Source organism: Berghia stephanieae, chromosome 3 (genome assembly GCF_034508935.2).
Source record: "Berghia stephanieae isolate SIO BIC M18660-M18661 chromosome 3, UCSD_Bste_1.3, whole genome shotgun sequence".
Taxonomy (NCBI): Eukaryota; Metazoa; Mollusca; class Gastropoda; order Nudibranchia; family Aeolidiidae; genus Berghia; species Berghia stephanieae.
Genome location: NC_088362.1, coordinates 32,069,417 through 32,087,589, shown reverse-complemented (window position 1 = coordinate 32,087,589; position 18,173 = coordinate 32,069,417). Strand labels below are relative to the sequence as shown.

The 18,173-nt window shown below is 38.2% G+C and overlaps 1 protein-coding gene across 1 annotated transcript in view; it reads left to right on the top strand.

Moving 5' to 3' along the window:
- Window positions 1-17,279, top strand: part of LOC144967539 (cGMP-inhibited 3',5'-cyclic phosphodiesterase 3A-like) — a 74,036-nt gene extending 56,757 nt beyond the window's left edge. The window contains exons 3-13 of the mRNA XM_078904928.1: window positions 1-696; window positions 1,764-2,324; window positions 3,925-4,036; window positions 4,476-4,604; window positions 6,514-6,698; window positions 7,868-8,071; window positions 8,946-9,107; window positions 9,946-10,120; window positions 12,242-12,319; window positions 13,326-13,540; window positions 14,999-17,279. The exon at window positions 1-696 is cut by the window's left edge and continues 180 nt beyond it. Of these exons, the coding sequence (XP_078761054.1) occupies window positions 1-696; window positions 1,764-2,324; window positions 3,925-4,036; window positions 4,476-4,604; window positions 6,514-6,698; window positions 7,868-8,071; window positions 8,946-9,107; window positions 9,946-10,120; window positions 12,242-12,319; window positions 13,326-13,540; window positions 14,999-15,205 (2,724 nt within the window). The 3' untranslated portion in view covers window positions 15,206-17,279. The remainder of the gene's footprint in view (window positions 697-1,763; window positions 2,325-3,924; window positions 4,037-4,475; window positions 4,605-6,513; window positions 6,699-7,867; window positions 8,072-8,945; window positions 9,108-9,945; window positions 10,121-12,241; window positions 12,320-13,325; window positions 13,541-14,998) is intronic.
- Window positions 17,280-18,173: the final 894 nt, after the last annotated feature.

The window sequence follows — 18,173 nt, the reverse complement described above, 5'->3', positions numbered from 1 at the left end:
AACAGTCCCTCTCCTTCCTCGGGACCCAACATCGCCACCGTTCTCACCATCCCAAAATCCAGATCTTTCTCCCTCGCCTCCGCGCAGCAGCCCGGGCTTCCGCCGTCGACCGCCGGATCGACCACGTACCCTCGCCGGTTCTCGTCTCGGAAGAGCGCGACAGCCGTGGAGCCGTCTTCCGGGTTCGGTGGCCTCTTAGGCACTAGTCCGACCCGGGCCGGCAGTACGGACTTCGGCTCCTCGAAATCTCTGGGCGCGGTGAGTCCTCTGGCTAGATGCAACGACGAGATGACTACTTCCGGCATTGAAGAAGACGACGACGATAACAACGGCAGAAGCAGCGGCATCACGGGCACGCCAGGAAAGGGCTCATCCGTCTCCTCCTCCGCTGCCCCAGCAGATGGATCATCGTCGTTATCGTCTACGTCTTCGTCGTCAGCCCAACCACAATCATCATCATCATCATCGTCAACAATCCCCACTACCTCGACATCATCATCATCATCGTCGTCGTCCACTAGAGGTGGACAATGTGTTGCTTCCAGAGGAGGTGCTTCAAAGGAACTGGGCGTGCCGCTTCATAAACACAATATAATTACCTCGGATTACGAAAGCAGCGACTCCCCCAGTAGCAGTGACCTCAGTGATAATCTCGGCGCTAGTGACGACAGAGCCTCGTCCACGGCTGTTAGAAAAGTAAGTCACCAACAATAGGTACAATAACTAAACTATCTAGCAGGGCCTCCATTTTTTTCTAGTCTTTTTTGTTCAGAGCTGCACTTTTTGTTCTTTAAAAATTAACCCATACTCTTTTGGTCCCATAGGGGATGTGCAGTTTGGTATGACACTCTCCTTTGGACCTGTCTTTTCCTAGTTCGAATCTTGCCAGTGGGTGGCGCAAATTGAAGTCATTTGGAAAAGGCTCTTTGCTCACATTCTATCACCGTAGTCTGGTGTAAAATGAATACCATGGGAGAAGGGGGGGGGGGCTCTGGCTCTGTCTCTGTTGAAATAAAACATATAACATGTGTTTGTCATTTACTGCAATATCAACTTGCAGGCGTCTTGTCCCGTTCCTACATTATGATTAGTTTGCTGCTGGCTTGAGACGTTTTAAATCGCCCTGAGCACATTTAGTGGATATCGCGCCATATAAAATCTCAAGCTGTAGTTACTTGTTTTTTCTTTTTGTTTGGTCCTTATTTTTGTTGTTGACGATGATAATTTTCTTACGACTATTATTATTTAAAAATTGAGCTTTATATAGTGCAATATCCACTAAATGTGCTCAAAGCGCTTTACAAGGGGTCTCTGGTCAACAGCAACATTTAACATGTAGCGCGGGACATGACGCCTGTTCAGCGATATTACAATTTTTCGGACAAAGGCAACGATGTTAACGGCCAGGTACACATTTTACACCTGAGTACGATGAGAGAATGTGAGTAAAGAGCCTTTTCCAAGGACTCAGCTATGCGCTGAGCGCGAGGCTCGACCCAGGACCTTTTTACTTACATTATCTTGCCATACGCAGGTGTAAAATGAGTACCTGGCCGTTAACAGCTTTGTTTCTACCCGAAAAAAATTGTAAAATCGCCGAACAGGCGTCATATCCCGTCCTAAATGTTGCATTTTGCTGTTGGCCAGGGACCCCTTGTAAAGTGCTTTGAGCACATTTAGTGGATATTGCGCTTTATAAAAAAAAGCTCTTATTATTACTAGTGTTATCATGGCTGTTCCCATTTTTTTTTTTTTTTCAACAGGATGCTTTACGATTCTCCTACAGTCAACCATCATCCGTTTCTTCTTCCACACATACAACATCCTCCCCCTCAACCTCCCCCTCCTCCTCCTTACAAAGTTCTGGCACTAGCCAGGGACAACATCATCATCATCACCATCATCAACAAACCACCGCCAATGACGTCTCCGAAAAGACATCAGAGGTCAGAGGTGAATTTGAAACACGGGGTCAATATCAGCGCTCAACGATCCAAAACGAGGCAGAAGGAGGAGAAGAAAAAGAAATAAATAATAAAGTCTGTGATAATATTAGTAGTAGTAGTAGTCGTAATAATGATGTTATATGCTCAGAATTCGGGGACAGGAGTGGAGATAGGGTTGATGGGGGAAGAGGTGATGAGAATTTGGAAGTAGAGGGCGTCGACGGGGACGAGGAGGAGGAGGAGGACGAGCAACTGTTCCATGTGATTGACCCAGATGACCTTGACAACACCCCGCTGCTGCAGATGAATCTCCTGAACGAATGGGACTATCCCATATTTGACCTGGCCAACCAAGAGGGAGACCTCATCCTCAGCAAGGTATGGTATTTTGGGGGTTTGTTTTGTTTTGTTTTTTTATAGTTTTTTTCTTTTTTTTTTTCTTTCTACTTTTTTTTTTTTTTTTGGGGGGGGGGTTGTTGGTTAGGGGAAAGAGGGGGGGGGGGGGGGGGGTAGTTGCTGTTTTTATTCTACATTTGTTGTTTGTTTTCTTTTTGTTTTTCCTTTTTAAATAATAAAAAAAAAACTTTTTTTGTTATCTGCCTTTGATTGTTTTCTGTTTTTCTTTTCTATTTTTGTTTGGGGGGAGGGGGGGGGGGGGGGTCCTTTTTTGATATATCGCCATGGCCGAGGAGTTGTTTTGTCGAATGTCTAGAAGGCTGGCATGTTTTGTTTTTTTTTGTTTTTTTTTTTTTGTTTTGTTTTGTTTTCATTTGGTTTTAATCTAGGGGGGGGGGGGGGGGATATTTCTCACGTGCCGGGGACGATATGGCCATATTTGCAGATCATTAAAATCACTCGCTGGCTGGCCGAGGATTTTATTTGTCTAATGTCTGGAGAGATCTGTTATTCAGCAGCCTCAGCCCCTGGTGTGATAGGGTAGTCCATCGGTGTCCTCCCGGATCGTCTGAACAAACACCATTGCAGTGTTCATATTGTTGTTGTTATTATTATTATTATCATCATCATCACCAATATCATTGTTATCATCATCATTATTATTATTATTATTATTATTATTATTATTATTATTATTATTATTGTTATTATTATTATTATTATTATTATTATTATTATTATTATTATTATTATTATTATTATCATTATGCACATTTCTTCCTCAGTTTTTCCAAATAACTTATTATTGGAGTATTTTTTATGGCGAAAGTCACGTACAAATACAATCTTTTTACACAACCTTTTTTATCTCCTAAATATTAAGTAATTTAAAATTTTGAAGTAGGCAGATCGGACATCCTTTTACGGGGCCAAATTTTGGACAAATTCGGACTTTTGCCAGATATTGTTACCAAAGTGTTGAAGGAAGGAGAAGTAATGAAAGACATTGTCAGAATTAGACATATGGTCAAAATGAACTAATCGTTGACACATCCTCATTTGTACACACCAGATCTGCCTAACTACTATTAGGAAAAAATAAAAAAAATCCGTAGAATTACGAAATTTTGACTCCAGTTCCTGAACTTCACGAGCATCTTCTAAGTCATTAAAACTTATATTAAAAATTAAAGTTGATGACAGAATTCATAATTTTAAGAATTTTGAAATGTTATTTAATTAATCCTTTTTAGGGAAAATTGTTGATTTTTAAAGCTAACTATAGTATAGCGACTACAATAGTTATCTCCTAAAAATTAAGAACTTTAAAATGTTCAAGTAGGTAGATCCGACATAACTTTTAGGCCAAATTTTGGACAAATAATAATGGATGTTTTAATTGTAATTCTAGAACTTTTTTACTACCCCATTTTCTTCCCTTTTACTGGCGCTGATATGATGACCTTAATGTGTTGCAAGAGCCGTAAAACCCTTAAAAACAAAACAAAACAAATACTTAACTTTGTTTTTTTTGTTCGTTTGCTCAATTTTTATTTATTTATTTGTTTTGTTTTTTTTACAGGTAGCCTACAGGTTATTCACAGAGACGGGTCTAATGGAGACCTTTCGTATTCCCGTGGCTGAATTTCTTCATTACTTTCATGCTTTAGAGTTGGGATATCGGGATAAGCCATGTAAGTACCTCTCTTCTAATTAGCCCCTCAGAGCCATTTGGCCCATGGAGCTGGAGTTTATCTCAGTTTCTATAGCTTTAAAACGAACAATAGCAATTGCTTGCTATCCTTTGGATAGGACGCTAGTCTATCGCAAAGTACTTTCTGCCAGATCTATACAGACCCAGCTACCCATGCACTGCTGGGGATCAGAAAAATTTTTTGACTGCACCCGGGATCAATCTCGGTCCCTTTGCATGTGAAGCGAGTGCTCTACCAACTGAGCTATCAGGGATCCCCTATCTTCTAATTACCTTTGTTTAATTATGAATGCCTGGACTCAAGAATGATAAAGAATTAAAAAAAAAAAAGCCCAGGATCTGCTACCATTGTTATTGATGTTGTGCGTTTGTTTTGGTAATCATGTTACATTCAATTTTCCATGTTTATCATTCCACAGATCACAACCGTATCCATGCGACAGATGTGTTACACGGTGTGTATTACCTCACCACCCAACCCATCCCAGGGTTTCACCAAATCAACACATCCGATCTCATGATGAGGCACAATTCCTCTAGCGAATCTGGTGAGTGAGCAGGGCTGCCAGACATCTGTACGCATGGCTAAAATGGGCCACACAGGGAATTGTCGTTTCTATTATCATTTTAAAAGAAAAAGAAACAAATTTAAAACAAAAATATTTTGTTTATCAAAACTGACGATTTTTTTTTTCAAGGGGTCAGAGTGGTCGTTGTGTTCGGCCATGTGAAATTCCATTTGGCCACTTTTGAAGTCGAAATTGGCCATGTGAAACTCTGGCCATCTGGCAACCCTTTGATGTCATATTTCAAAATACAGAGTTGCAGGGAGTATCTAGTGTACAGCTTTTTGTAGTCTTGTAGTATGACTTTGGACAGATAGGTCCTAGGTTCAAGCCCTTCCCTGAGTGGTGCAAAATTTGAGTCCTTGGGAAAGGTTCTTTACTCCCATTGTTATTGTTATTGCATAGGTTGAAAATGAGTATTTGTCCGTTAACAGCTTTGTATCTGTCCAAACAAAAACAAAATGTATTGAAATACATAAAGTCTTGCAGGTGTCATGTCTCTGCCTACATGTTAATTATTGCTAGGATGGGGGCCCCTTGGAAATGGCTCTGAGTATGTTTAATGGATGGATATTGCACTATAAATAGATGCTCAAGTCTTTAGTTCTGGGAATAGGCTCTTTATTCACATTCTCTCACCGTTCTCAGGTGTAAAATGAGTAACAGCGTTATCTATCGGAAAAAAAAAATAATTGTAATATCATCTAATAGGCTTCATGTCTCGTCCTATATGTTAACTGTTGCTGTGGGCTTGAGACCCCTTGTAAAGCACTTTGAGCATGTTTAATAGATATTGCACTATATAAAAGCTTTATTTTTAGTTTTAATTTCATCAAGGAGTGGTGTTGCCTGCCCTTCGTGCTATGCAGTGCCTTTGGTGCTTAAGAATTAAGTATCAATGTCTGTTCCCTGGTTGAGGTTCCCCGACCTCCACAGTGGGCAGGGAGGTACTTACAGTCTCTTCTATCCCTTTTTAGATGTTTTCCAATTTGCTTTCTGTCTTTGTCTTGGTATGAGATTACTTGGTTTTGTCCTGACTCTGGCCAGAGTCCTTGGCTGGGAGGGAAACAGTCAAATGCATAGATATTGTTTTGGGAGATGATATTTTTTTTCTTTGTAAATCATATCTCTGTTATGTATTATTATATTTGTTATTTTTAATGTATAATAAAATATAAGCATTTGAGTGTATTCCACTTTGGATTTTATGCTTGTGTCCGGATGAGACTTATAGGTGGTCTCAAACTAAGTACTTTGATGGTGTGCTCTTGGAATCTACATCTGATCCCTATTTGTTCCCAGTTCCCCTATGTCTTACTTTTTCTTGGGTGCTTTATTTGTAATTCTAGACCTTTTTACTATCCCATTTTCTTCCTTTTTACTTGTGCTGATATAACCTAATTGTGTTGCAAGCGCCGTAAAACCCTAAAAAATAAATAAAATAAATCTTTGTTGGATCTTGTGCTTGTGTCCGGATGAGACTTATAAGTGATATCAGACGAAGCACATTGATGGTAGTATACTCTTGGAATCTACATCTGATCCCTTTTTGTTCCCAGTTCCCCTTTGTCTTACTTTTTCTTCTAGAATGACTATCCCATTTTCTATCCTTTTTACTGGCGCTCATATAACCTAAATGTGTTGCAAGCGCAGTAAAACCCTTATAAACAAACAAACACAACAACAATGTCTGTTCCATGCTATTTATTTAACCCAACAATTTATAATTATTTATTTTATTTTTTTTTGGTTTTGTTTTGTTCTTTTGTTGTTGTTGTTTTTTTTGTTCTTTTTTGTTTTTTGTTGTTGTTGTTTTTGTTTGTTTGTTTTTTTTTTAAATTATTTATTTATTTATATATATTTATTTATTATTATTATTTTTGTGTGGTAGATAATGAGAACGAAAATCAAGTACCGACATGCAGGAAAAGTTTTACTGCTGAGGATTCCTACGGCATCATGGGAGGCAACATGCCAGCCCTAGAGCTGATGGCCCTTTACACTGCTGCTGCCATGCACGACTACGATCATCCAGGACGAACCAACGCTTTCCTTGTGGCCACCACAGCACCACAGGTATGTGTCTTGGACCAAAATTGAATGCAGCATTATCCAGCAACGTTTAAGTACCCGCACATGCAAATATACACTCACACACACACACTATCAGATACAAGAAATGAAGTTAGTAGGAATGAAGACATCAGAGAATTAAAAATTTTGTGCAGCGGCGATTTAGGCTTGAATCCGCGACCTTACTGTGGTGTGGCTCTACTGTCTGAACCATCCACCACTCCAAAACAAGTGGTTTCAAACTCTATATCTATCTTGAGCCGCTCTCCCCGACTGCTTGAAGTCATGGGTTCAACACACACAAATGCCACGAAGTTTGTTAGCCAGCATTTAAGCTTAATGGCCATATATTCCTCAACACAACCATGTAACATAGAAACGATTGAGACATTGAGTAAGCTCCGCTATTTGGAGTGAAAATTTATTCAGAAAAGTGAGTGGAGCTGGCACTTATGTTGATAATAAATGAAGTGAGTAGGAAAGTGCCTATCAGTTAGTTCTGATGGTTTTGCTCTGATCCGTGGAAATCTGCGAATTTGGAGTCAAAGGAGGAATTTCCTCCTCTTAAAGACTGTTTGGGTCTACAGAGGTGCGGCTATGTGGTCTAGTCGTATGACACTCGCTTTCGGATCGGAAGGTCCTGGGTTCGAGCTTCGCTCGGCAAGTAATTGGAGTCCTTGGAAAAGGCTCTTTACTCATATTGTCTCACCATACTCAGGTGTAAAATAAGTACCTGGCTGTTAACAGCATTGTCTCTGTTCGAAAAAAAAAAGTGTAATATCACCCAACAGGCGTCATGTCCCATCCTACATGTTAAGTGTTGCTGTTGACCAGAGACCCCTTGTAAAGCGCTTTTAGCGTGTTTAGTGGATATTGCTCTATATAAAAGCTTGAGTAGGTACCAGACCAAAAATCCTCTCTTGCTGTTGCATATTTTGGACAGGTCTTCAGTGTGCTGATTGGGTCACCAGAGCTTCAGTAAACTGATGTATGAACATGAAAATAACAGGTTTAAAGAAGAACTAGATACACAAAAAAATATGTAACATCGCGTTTGTTATTTGTTTTTGTGGGGTTTTTTAAACTTTTATATAATATTTGTACTTTGGAAATTTAATATTGTCCTGAAATCTCATGACATATTCTTTCCGTGTTCTCCATCCACCCTGCAGGCTGTTCTCTACAATGATCGATCTGTGCTTGAAAACCACCACGCTGCTTCTTCCTGGTCCTTGCTTCTCAACAACCCCAAGAATAATTTCATCAACGGGCTGGAGGCGGCCGAGTTTAAGCGCTTCCGTTTCCTGGTAATCGAAGCAATCCTGGCCACCGATCTGAAGAGACATTTTGAGATCTTGGCCGAATTCAATTCAAAGGTAAGGCCGGGTTGGAAAAATAATTCAGACTTGAGTTAAATTAACAGACCTATCTGCTATTAAGAAAAATTTGTGGAACCATCAATTTTTTGTCTCCAACTCTTGAACTACAGACATATCCATACTCAGCGGATCAAAACTGTGAAGTCTACATATAATGAGCTTTGCGCACAATGTTTTATTAATTTTGGGTGGATCAGACCTCTGATGACAAAAGGTGATTTTTTTTTTTTTTAAATGATTGTGCTAAAAGGGAGCTAAGTAGAAAAATTAACTGCACTTCTTTCCTCCTTCCCCATTCCATTTCATTACCTTACACATGTGATATGTAGTTTTGCCAGCTGGGTCAGAATACAGTCTTTATGTGTTTGGTGACAAAGTTGGTGGTCGTTTTGATACAGAATTATCCACTGGAAAGAAATTCCTATTTTTTTTAAATCTCAAATTCCTATTTCCTTACGTTCTGATTCCACTTTTGGAATGTGAGCTTTAGCTTGAGCTTTTATATAGCGCAATATCCACTAAATGCGCTCACAGTGCTTTACAAAGGGTCCCTGACCAACAGGAACACGTAACGTGTAGAACGAGACATGACGCCTGTTAGGCAATAATACCATTTTCTTCCGACAGAGACAACGTTGTTAACGGTCAGGTACTCATTTTGACACCCGAGTACGGTGAGTGAATGTGAGTAAATAGCCTGTTCCAAGGACTCAGTCAACTATGCGACGAGCAAGGCTCGAACCCAGTACCTTCCGATTCGAAAGCAAGTGTCATACCACTAGACCACATAGCCGCATGAATGTGAAGGGTTGGCAGCTCTGTAGTTATTTATTCATTGACTTATATTATTTACTTATTTGTATTTTGTCAGGTGAATGATGAAGAATCTCATGGCATCGACTGGACTCTGGAGACGGACAGGCTGCTGGTGTCCCAGATGGTCATCAAACTGGCCGACATCAACGGACCCGCCAAGCGTATGGATCTCCATCGCAGCTGGACAAACAGAATTGCCGAGGAGTTCTATGAACAGGTCAGTTCTTGTTTAACTCTCTCCTTACCAGCCATTTTCAGATTTTTCCCCAAAACTTCACACCCACCCAACCCAATTTTTTTTTTTTTTTCTACTCAAACATAAAAGGAACAAGTACATTCTAGACATAATATTGTCCAGTGTCTAATTTTTATCGCTAGAGCAAAATATTTTCTTTATAATCTGCGATGTACAAAGTAAATCAGAATGAGAAACTTGTTGAGTGCATCGTAACAAATGTTACTATTTTCCTATGGTTGGTAAAGAGAGGGTTAAGCAAGTCTCATACTTGTTTAACTTTCAGACACATGTGTGTTGTTTGTTGGTAAAAATATGTATCTAGAAATGGCATATTGAAACAAAATGGTATCATTCTTTATAGGTATTTTGTTGGAAAATTATGTCATAAACTGTTAGGATTAATGTTTCCTTTTTCTCTGGCAAAATTGTATTAAAAAACAAACAACAAAAAAAACCCCAAAAACTTCAGCATTTATACAGCAAGGGGTCCATAGCCAATACCAACACTTAACAGACGTAGGAATGATTCAACGGTTAGGCGGTATTACAATTATTAATGTTATATCTGTTGACACTTAAGGTTATACAATTCATTGTGAATATTAAGCTGCCAGAATGACATAATATGATTATTACAGCTTCAAGTCAGAACAAAATACTTTACACAGAATGTTTCAAATTCAAAGCTCTTCCTCAGCTAAGAATATTTTTTTTTTCAAATCATAAAATTTATCCACTTCTTTTTAGCAGCTCCACATTAAAACGTTCATTTTGAATATTGCTTATTCATTGACTTTTCTTTATGCTTTCTTTCTAGGGAGATGAAGAAGCCAAAAGAGGAATGCCCATATCCCCGTACATGGACCGACGATTCCCTCAGCTGGCCAAGTTACAAGAGACTTTCATCGACCACTTGGTGGCGCCGCTGTGCAATGCTATGGTGACCGGGGGATTGTTACCCGGTACCTGGGTGGAAGAAGAACAGTCGGATGGTAAATACTAATTGTGTGGCTGGGTGGGGTTCCTCACTTCCCATTGTGGGCAGGGAGGTACTTACTGTGTCTTCTATCCCCCTATATCTGTTTTCCAACTTGCTTTCTGTCTTTGTCTTGGAATGAGATGACTTGGTTTTGTCCTGGTCGTGGCTGGATGCCCTGGCTGAGAGGGAAACAGTCATATGTATAGTTAGTTTTAGGAGATTTTTTTTTTTTCTTGTAAATCATTTCTCTGTTATGCACTGTATTATGTTTTCTTTATATTATATATGATTTGTAAATCATTTGAGTGTATTCCTCTTAGTAGGGACCTGTACTTGTGTCTGGATGAACTTTTAGTGATCTCAAACTGAGTACTTTGATAGCGTACTTTTGGAATCTACACCTGTTTCTTATTTGAACCAATTCCCCTTTGTCTTACCTTTTTTTGGGTGCTTTAATTGTAATTGTAATTCTAGAACTTTTTACTACATATCCCATTTTATTCCTTTTTACTGGCGCTGATATGACCTTAATATGTTGCAGGTGCTGTAAAACCCTTAAAAACAAACAAACTTATTGTGTCGTGCAGCCCTGCCTCGTACCCATACTCAGTCGAGGTCGACTGATTTTTTGGGATGTTTTTTTTTTCTTGTATCTTTCTTTCTTGCTTTATCTGGCACCTTTCTTACACACTTGTTCAGTTCTTTATCTTGCACCGGTGCCTGCTCCTTAATTTCTTAATTTTTTAATCTCAAAAAAAAAAATTTTTTAAATGGAGCAACTCAAATGTTTTCGTCCTCGTCCTGTCCTCTCATGTTCAATATATGTGTTGTTTGAAGCAAGCGAGGGTTCACAGCGTAAAGCGCGTACCGCTGTGAAGAATATAGGTTTTAAAATTGTCCCAACTATCAGGAGCCTTTGTGGTGTAATGGTAGCACGTCTGACCGATAATGTTCGATCCCCAGTAGAGGTTGACTGATTTTTTGGGATGTTTTTTTCTCTTGTATTTTTCTTTCTTGCTTTGTCTGGCACCTTTCATACACACTTGTTCAGTTCTTTATCTTACTCGTACCTGCCAACCCTTCCGCTTTTGTGCGTATCATTCCTATTTTCACTCTTTCTTTTTCTACAATTCCGGCATTGTCTCTCAAATTCCGATTTTCAGAAATAATAATAAAATGATGATGATGGTAAGAAGAAAAAAAGGGAAGAGGGAAGGGGGGGATGGGGGGTTAAAATGGTGAATTTAAAAAAAATGATTGCTCAAAGGAAATTAAGTAGGAAAATTAATGCCACTCCTTTTCCCATTCCATTACCTAATACTTGTGATATGTAGTTTTGCGAACTATGTCGGAATACTGTCTTTATGTGTTTGGTGGCAAATCTGTGGTCATTTTGATACAGAATTATCCATTGTTAAGATATTCCGATTTTTTGTCTCAAATTCCTATTTTCTGATGTTCTGATTCCACTTTTGGAATGTGAAGGGTCGGCAGGTCTGAGTACTACGAAAAATTCGTAGAAATTCGATTTTTCGGCTCAAATTAGAGAACTGCATTCCCCTCTTTGACAATAAATCTTGATGAAAAGGAAAGTTTAATGCTTAGAAACTATATTGATGACTTAGCATTTTTGGATCTTACTGAATGCAAATGATTTATTTCTAAAGCTATTTAAAGTGACTTTAATTAATTTTTTTCCCTCGGAAACTACAAATTTTTAAAATTTCAAGTTGACAGCTCTGTGTGGTGGCCTACGAAAAATGTAAACCATTCATATTTTGCACGGACAGACAAAAATCAGTTTATTAATGACAAATATAAACCATTCATTTTTTTCAAAGACAAAAATCAGTTAATTTATGACATAAACCATTGTTTTTTACAAATGGGCAGACTAAAATCAGTTAATTTATGACAATTATAAACCATTGTTTGTTTGTTTGTTTTTCTACGTAGTGTCGTGATTTTAATTTTTGTTTTTTTTTTTTTGTTTTTGTTTTTTTTGTTTTGTTTTTTTTTTATATTTTTAACCATTTTTATTATGTAAAGCGTAGCAGGGCACGATTAACGTGGATGTTTTAGGCGCTATATAAATTCATTATTTTTTTATTTTATTTTTTTTTTCCATGGACAGATCCTTCGATGGATTTTCCAGAGCAGAGGAAAGACAATGACTCGGAGGATGAAAATGATTCGGATACAGATGACCAGAGTAAGTGACTCCCTCTCTCTCCTCCTTTAACATATTCTTACAATTTTATTATTATTAATTACTATTGGGACAGCGTGGCTCAGCGGTACGGTCCGTGCTTCATACCCAATAGGTACCAAGTTCACTACCCGCCGTGCTGAGTGGCCTTGAGCAAGTCGCCTAGCCTTAGCTCACTTTGCAGCGATGCACTGCGGCTGATGCCTGGGTTATTCCAGTCTTCCCTTGGAATTGACCCTTAAAAGAAAAATTTCCACTATGGGATGAATAAAGGGAATTATTTTTTTTTTTTTTTTTTTTTGTGGCTATGTGGGCCTTGTGGTATGACACTCGCTTTCGGTTCAGAATGTCCTGAGTTCGAGCTTCGCTCTGCGCATAGTTGAGTCCTTGGAAAAGGCTATTTACTCACATTCTCTCACCGTACTCGGGTGTAAACGAGTACCTGGCCGTTAACAGCGTTATCTCGGTCAGAAACAGGCATCTTGTCTCTTTCTATATGTTACTTGTTTCTGTTGGTCAGGGATCCTTTGTAAAGCGCCTTGAGCACATTTAGTGAATATAGCGCTATATAAAAGCTCAAGCTCAAGTTTACGATATTTTCCAGACAATCAGCCAGAGCACCCAAAACAAAATTTTTGTCATCTATTTTATCCGACAATAAGCCGCACTTCCTTGAATTTGCTGTTTATTCATTTCAATATCAAAACAATAGCCAGAGAGGTCTGTTAGATCTGGTGGAAAGTACATTGCGATAGGTTAGTGTCTTATCCAAAGGTTAGCAAGCAATTGCGATCTACCTTGAATTTGTTTAATCGTTTCAATATCAAAACAATAGCCATGAGGTCTGTTAGATTAGTGTCCTTCCCAAAGGGTAGCAATGAATTGCTATTGTCCATTTCACGTTTATAGAAACTCCGGTCTAATGACTCTGCAGGACTACGTTTTTTATCAGATGCTTGTTATTTTTTTTAAATAACACGTTTTTTTTTGTTTTGTTTTTTTTTTTCAGGTGGTAATGAAGAAATGAAAGAAAAACAACAGCTCCGCAAGATCAACTGTCTGCTGACCAAGAACATGAAGGACAACTATGAATATTGGAAAGGCTACATCAAGAAGGAAGAGGAGATCCAAAAAAAGCATCTGGCCGAGAGTGAATCTTCATCTACATTGTCATCGTCGTCATCATCATCTGCATCTGCTATGGTTATTCAACCTGTTATAAAGGTTAGTTTGTTTTGTTTTTTAAACAAAAAGTAAAATACTATCAACAGTAATTTTTTAATGAAATGGTCCAATCATAGTATTTCTTCTTTCTGCTTTGTCTGGTACCAAGCCATTGCTATCTTCCTTGAATTTGTTTAATCGTTCCAATATCAAAACAATAGCCATGGGGTCTGTTAGATCTGGTGGAAAGTACATTGCGATAGATTAGTGTCCTTCCCAAGGGTAGCAAGCAATTGCTATTGTCCGTTTCAATTTTATAGAAACTCTGGCTTAATGGCTCTGCAGGACGCTTGTTATTTTTTAAAAAACACGTTTTTTTGTTGTTGTTTTTTTTTTGGGGGGGGGGGGGGGTTACCTGCTTTCACACCATCGATCTCGGGTGCAGTCGAGACTTTTTTTTTCTGACCCCTCCTGTCCACCCAGAAGTTATTGGGTAGCTGGATCTGTTTGATCTGACAGAAAGTATTTTGCGATAGACTAGCGTCCTATCCAAAGGGTAGCAAGCAATTGCTATTGTCCATTTTGCGCCATAGAAACCTGGATAAACTCCGATTCCATGGGCCTAATGGCTCTGAAGGGCTACTTTTCATATTGTCATCTGTCACCAGAGCCTGCTCCCAAATGTTACACTTCTTTTGTAGTCTGAGTGCCATCATGGGCAGGGAGACACTTACTGTGTCTTCTATACCCCTATATTACATCTGTTTTCAAACTTGTTTTCTTTCTGTATTTTTCTTGGAATGAGATTACTTGGTTTTGTCCTTTCCCTGGACGGGGCCCTTGGGAGGAAAACCGTCAAATGTTTAGTAAAAGCTTTGACAGATGATATTTTTTTTCCTTGTAAATCATTTCTCTGTTATGTGTTGTCATATTTGTTGTTTTGAGTGTATAATGTAAGCAAGGGAGTGTATTCCTCTTTGTAGGTTCCTGTGCTTGCGTCTGGATGTGTGATCTCAAAATAAGTACATTGATGGTTTGTTCTTGGAATCTAAATCTGTTCCCTATATTCACCAATCCCCCCTTTCTATTTTTTTCTTGTTTGAAATGGCCTAAATGGTTTGCAAGTGCGTAAAACCCTTACAAACATACAAAACATAATCTCAGTGCCTTTAAAAAAAAAATTTGAGCTTTTATATAGCACCATATCCACTAAACGTGCTCAAAGCGCTTTACAATGGTCGCTGGCCAAGAGCAACACTTAACATGTAGGACATGACATGACGCCTGTTAGGCGATATTACAATTTTTTTTGGACAGAGACAACACTGTTAACAACCAGCTACTCATTTTACACCTGAGTACAGTGAGAGAATGAGTAAAGAGCCTTTTTCAAGGAGTCAGCTATGCGCTGAGTGAGGCTCAAACCCAGGACCTTTCTATCCGGAAGCGAATGTCATACCACTAGACCACATAGCCGACATTTGAATTTTACACAAATTTTATTTTCCTCAACTCCAGGAATCTGAAAAGTCTGAAATGGAACCCATCAAGGAAGAATCGGAAAGCCCTCCCCCCTCCGCATCACTACCTGTCAAAGGCCAAAGGACCGTCTTCCAGGCCACGCCTCCCAGTAGCCCCGCCCACTCACCCTCTAGCCATCATCACAGCCAATCAGAAGGTCAACCTCACACTGCCTCGGACCATGACAACTCCACTGCTGTTTAATTTTCTGTTCATATTTCTTGCATTGTAAAAAAAAAAAAAATTGAAAATATGATAATATTAATCTATGATAGGAACTCTTACAAACCCATGGTATTGTTTTGTCCCTGGATATTAATCTATGAAATGGAAGTCTTATATCCCATGGTATTGTCTACGAAGGCATTACAGATCTCTCTGCTGTATCTCAGAGTATTATTGTATAGTTCATCTGCCTGTTTGTAGGGGGGGGGGGGTTGGTGTTTAGTGTACAATTCGACTTATTAAGAATTGCTGCGAGTTGAATTGTGATTTTATTTTTTTTTGGGGGAAGATGTTGGGGGGATTTTTTTGTTTGTTTTGTTTTGTTTTGTTTGTTTGTTTGTTTTTTTGGTTTTTTTTTTTAACCTTACACAAATTTTATTCCTCAACTCCAGGAAGGATAAAGGAGTAAGTTATCAGTCACTACATTGGTATATGTATGTATTATTTCGATTTATACAAATAGAATGTAAGAGATAATCCTCCAACCACTTGACTCTAATTAAGGTCAAAATTGTTGTTATATAATTTATGAAGTCCTTCATATTTTTTTTATTTTTTTTAGGGGGGAGGGGATGTGAGGTAGGTTTGTTTTTTGGTACCTTTAATTATAATTGCACATGCTGTGATGATGTTAACTTTTACTGCAAAAGACGATGATTTTATTGAAGTATCCTATTTCTGCCTGACTGACCAGGACGACAATTATATTGAATGTACAAAGTGATATAATATACGGGGATTCGTATTCTGTCCACAGAGCATACTTTTTGTAAAAAATGTATATTTTTATATATTTGAGTAATTATCATATTCCCCTGTTGTTTGCTGATTTCGTTCATGTTTTGTTTTGTTTTTAAGTGTATGGGGGAGGCGGAGGTAGGTTGAGTTATAATGATGATTTTCAAATTTTATATTTTTTTAACCTTTACAGGATATTTAGTTTTAAAATTTGTTGTTTTTTTTTTTGGGGGGGGGTTTGTTTTTTGTGGGGTTTTTTATGCCAAATTTTGTTCTAGATGAAAGATGCTTTATATTTTTTGTACTTTCTCACCTCTTCTTTGTGCTAGGGATTCATTTGACCTTTATTGATATCCAACTACTGATCAAACACATTGATCTGGGTCGGGTTCCTGACCCTCCCATATTGGGCAGGGAGGTCTTACCGTGTCTTCTATCCTCCTGTAGCTGTTTTCCAATTGCTTTCTGTCTTTGACTTGGAATGAGATTGCATAGTTTTGTCCTGACCCTGGCCGGAGTCCTTGGCTGGGAGGGAATTAGTCGAATGTATAGTTATAGTTTTGGGAGATGATATTTTTTTTCCCTTGTAAATCATCTCTCTCTCTCTTATGTATGTACTGTTATTTTTTATTTTAAACATGATTTGTAAACATTTCAGTGTATTCCTCTTCGTGGGATCTTGTGCTTGTGTCTGGGTGAAACGTTTAGGTGATCTCACACTATGTACACTGATAGTGTGCTCTTGGAAACTACATCTGTTCCCTATTTGAACCACATCCCTTTTTCCTCAAGTCCTTTTTTATTGTACATCTAGACCTTTTTACTATTCAATTTTCTTCCTTTTTACTGGCACCGACATGACCTAAAAGTCTTGCAAGTGCCGTAAAAAGCTTAAAAACAGACAAACACATCGATAGAAATGTCTCTTGTCTGTTTTTCGAAAATTCTATTTATTCATCCCTGAGGGAAAATCTGTGTCTTTGGAATCTATTCTATGGGAAGACGTGAATCGCCCAGGCATCAGCGGCAGTGCAGCACAGCAGAGTGAATTTGGACATGGTGACTTGGCTCTAGGCAACATGACAATGCAACGAGGACTTGAACTCAGTACCTTTTAGATACGAAGCAAAGACCGTTCTTCTGCGCCACGCTGCCTCTTTATTATATAATGTTTGATCTTTTAAGTATTGAAAATATAATGTCTACATAGCTTTGTCACATGACCCGATTTGAACCGCATCATGAACTAGAATACTGGCCTTGAGGTGTGTGGAATTTTCCTTTTATATACTTGGAAAAAAAAAAAGAGAAAAAAGTCTTGCCTAAATCTAAACACAATTAAATTGTTTTCTCTCTTGGGAATGAATATCAATGATAAAAAGGAATAGAAGTAAATTTTTTATGTGGTTGATTTATTTTTTTTTACTTGTTTTTAGAACAGACACTTTATTTTTTGACAACCATTTTAAAAAATGTGATTACACATAGACAATGTGATAAATACGCGATAATTTTTTTTATTAATTCCAGTAAGATTTCAAGATCAAATGATGATTATTGTCACAGATAATTATTTTGAGGTCGTAGGGGGTGGGGGGGGGGGTGTTTTGATCTCCCGCGGTGGATAGGAGTGGTCACTCCTATAATTTCTCCTTTGAACCAGTGTCCTTTGTCTAACTTTCTATATTTTGGTGCTTTAAACCTCAGATCGATCTACAGCTTTCCCCCCCCCCCCCCTATTATCTCCCTTTTTTACTGGCACTGTAAAACCCCTATAAACAAACAAAAACAAATTGACCAAAAGCATTGCAAGTACTGTTGAACTCTGAAGTGATGGGATTATTCAAAGCTTTGTTATCTTAAAACCACATTACACATCATTTGTCTAAGCACCTCCTATTCTCATCTTCAAATTCTTCTTCATCATGGGTATGAAAAAAAATAAGAATTATTTGATAATATATATTTATGATGTTGTGTTATCTAAAAATACAAACTGTGTTAAATGCGTATTGTGTGTAAATAACTCCATATATAATTATGATTCATTTTTCAGTCAGCCTCAACAACAGCATTACCATGGTTATCATTATCATCATCATCATTAACATCATCATTGTTGTCGTTGTAGTAATCATAATGATAATGCTGTCATAGCTTATATTATAGCGCTCTAACTCTGAAACATCAGACTCTAAGCACATAAATT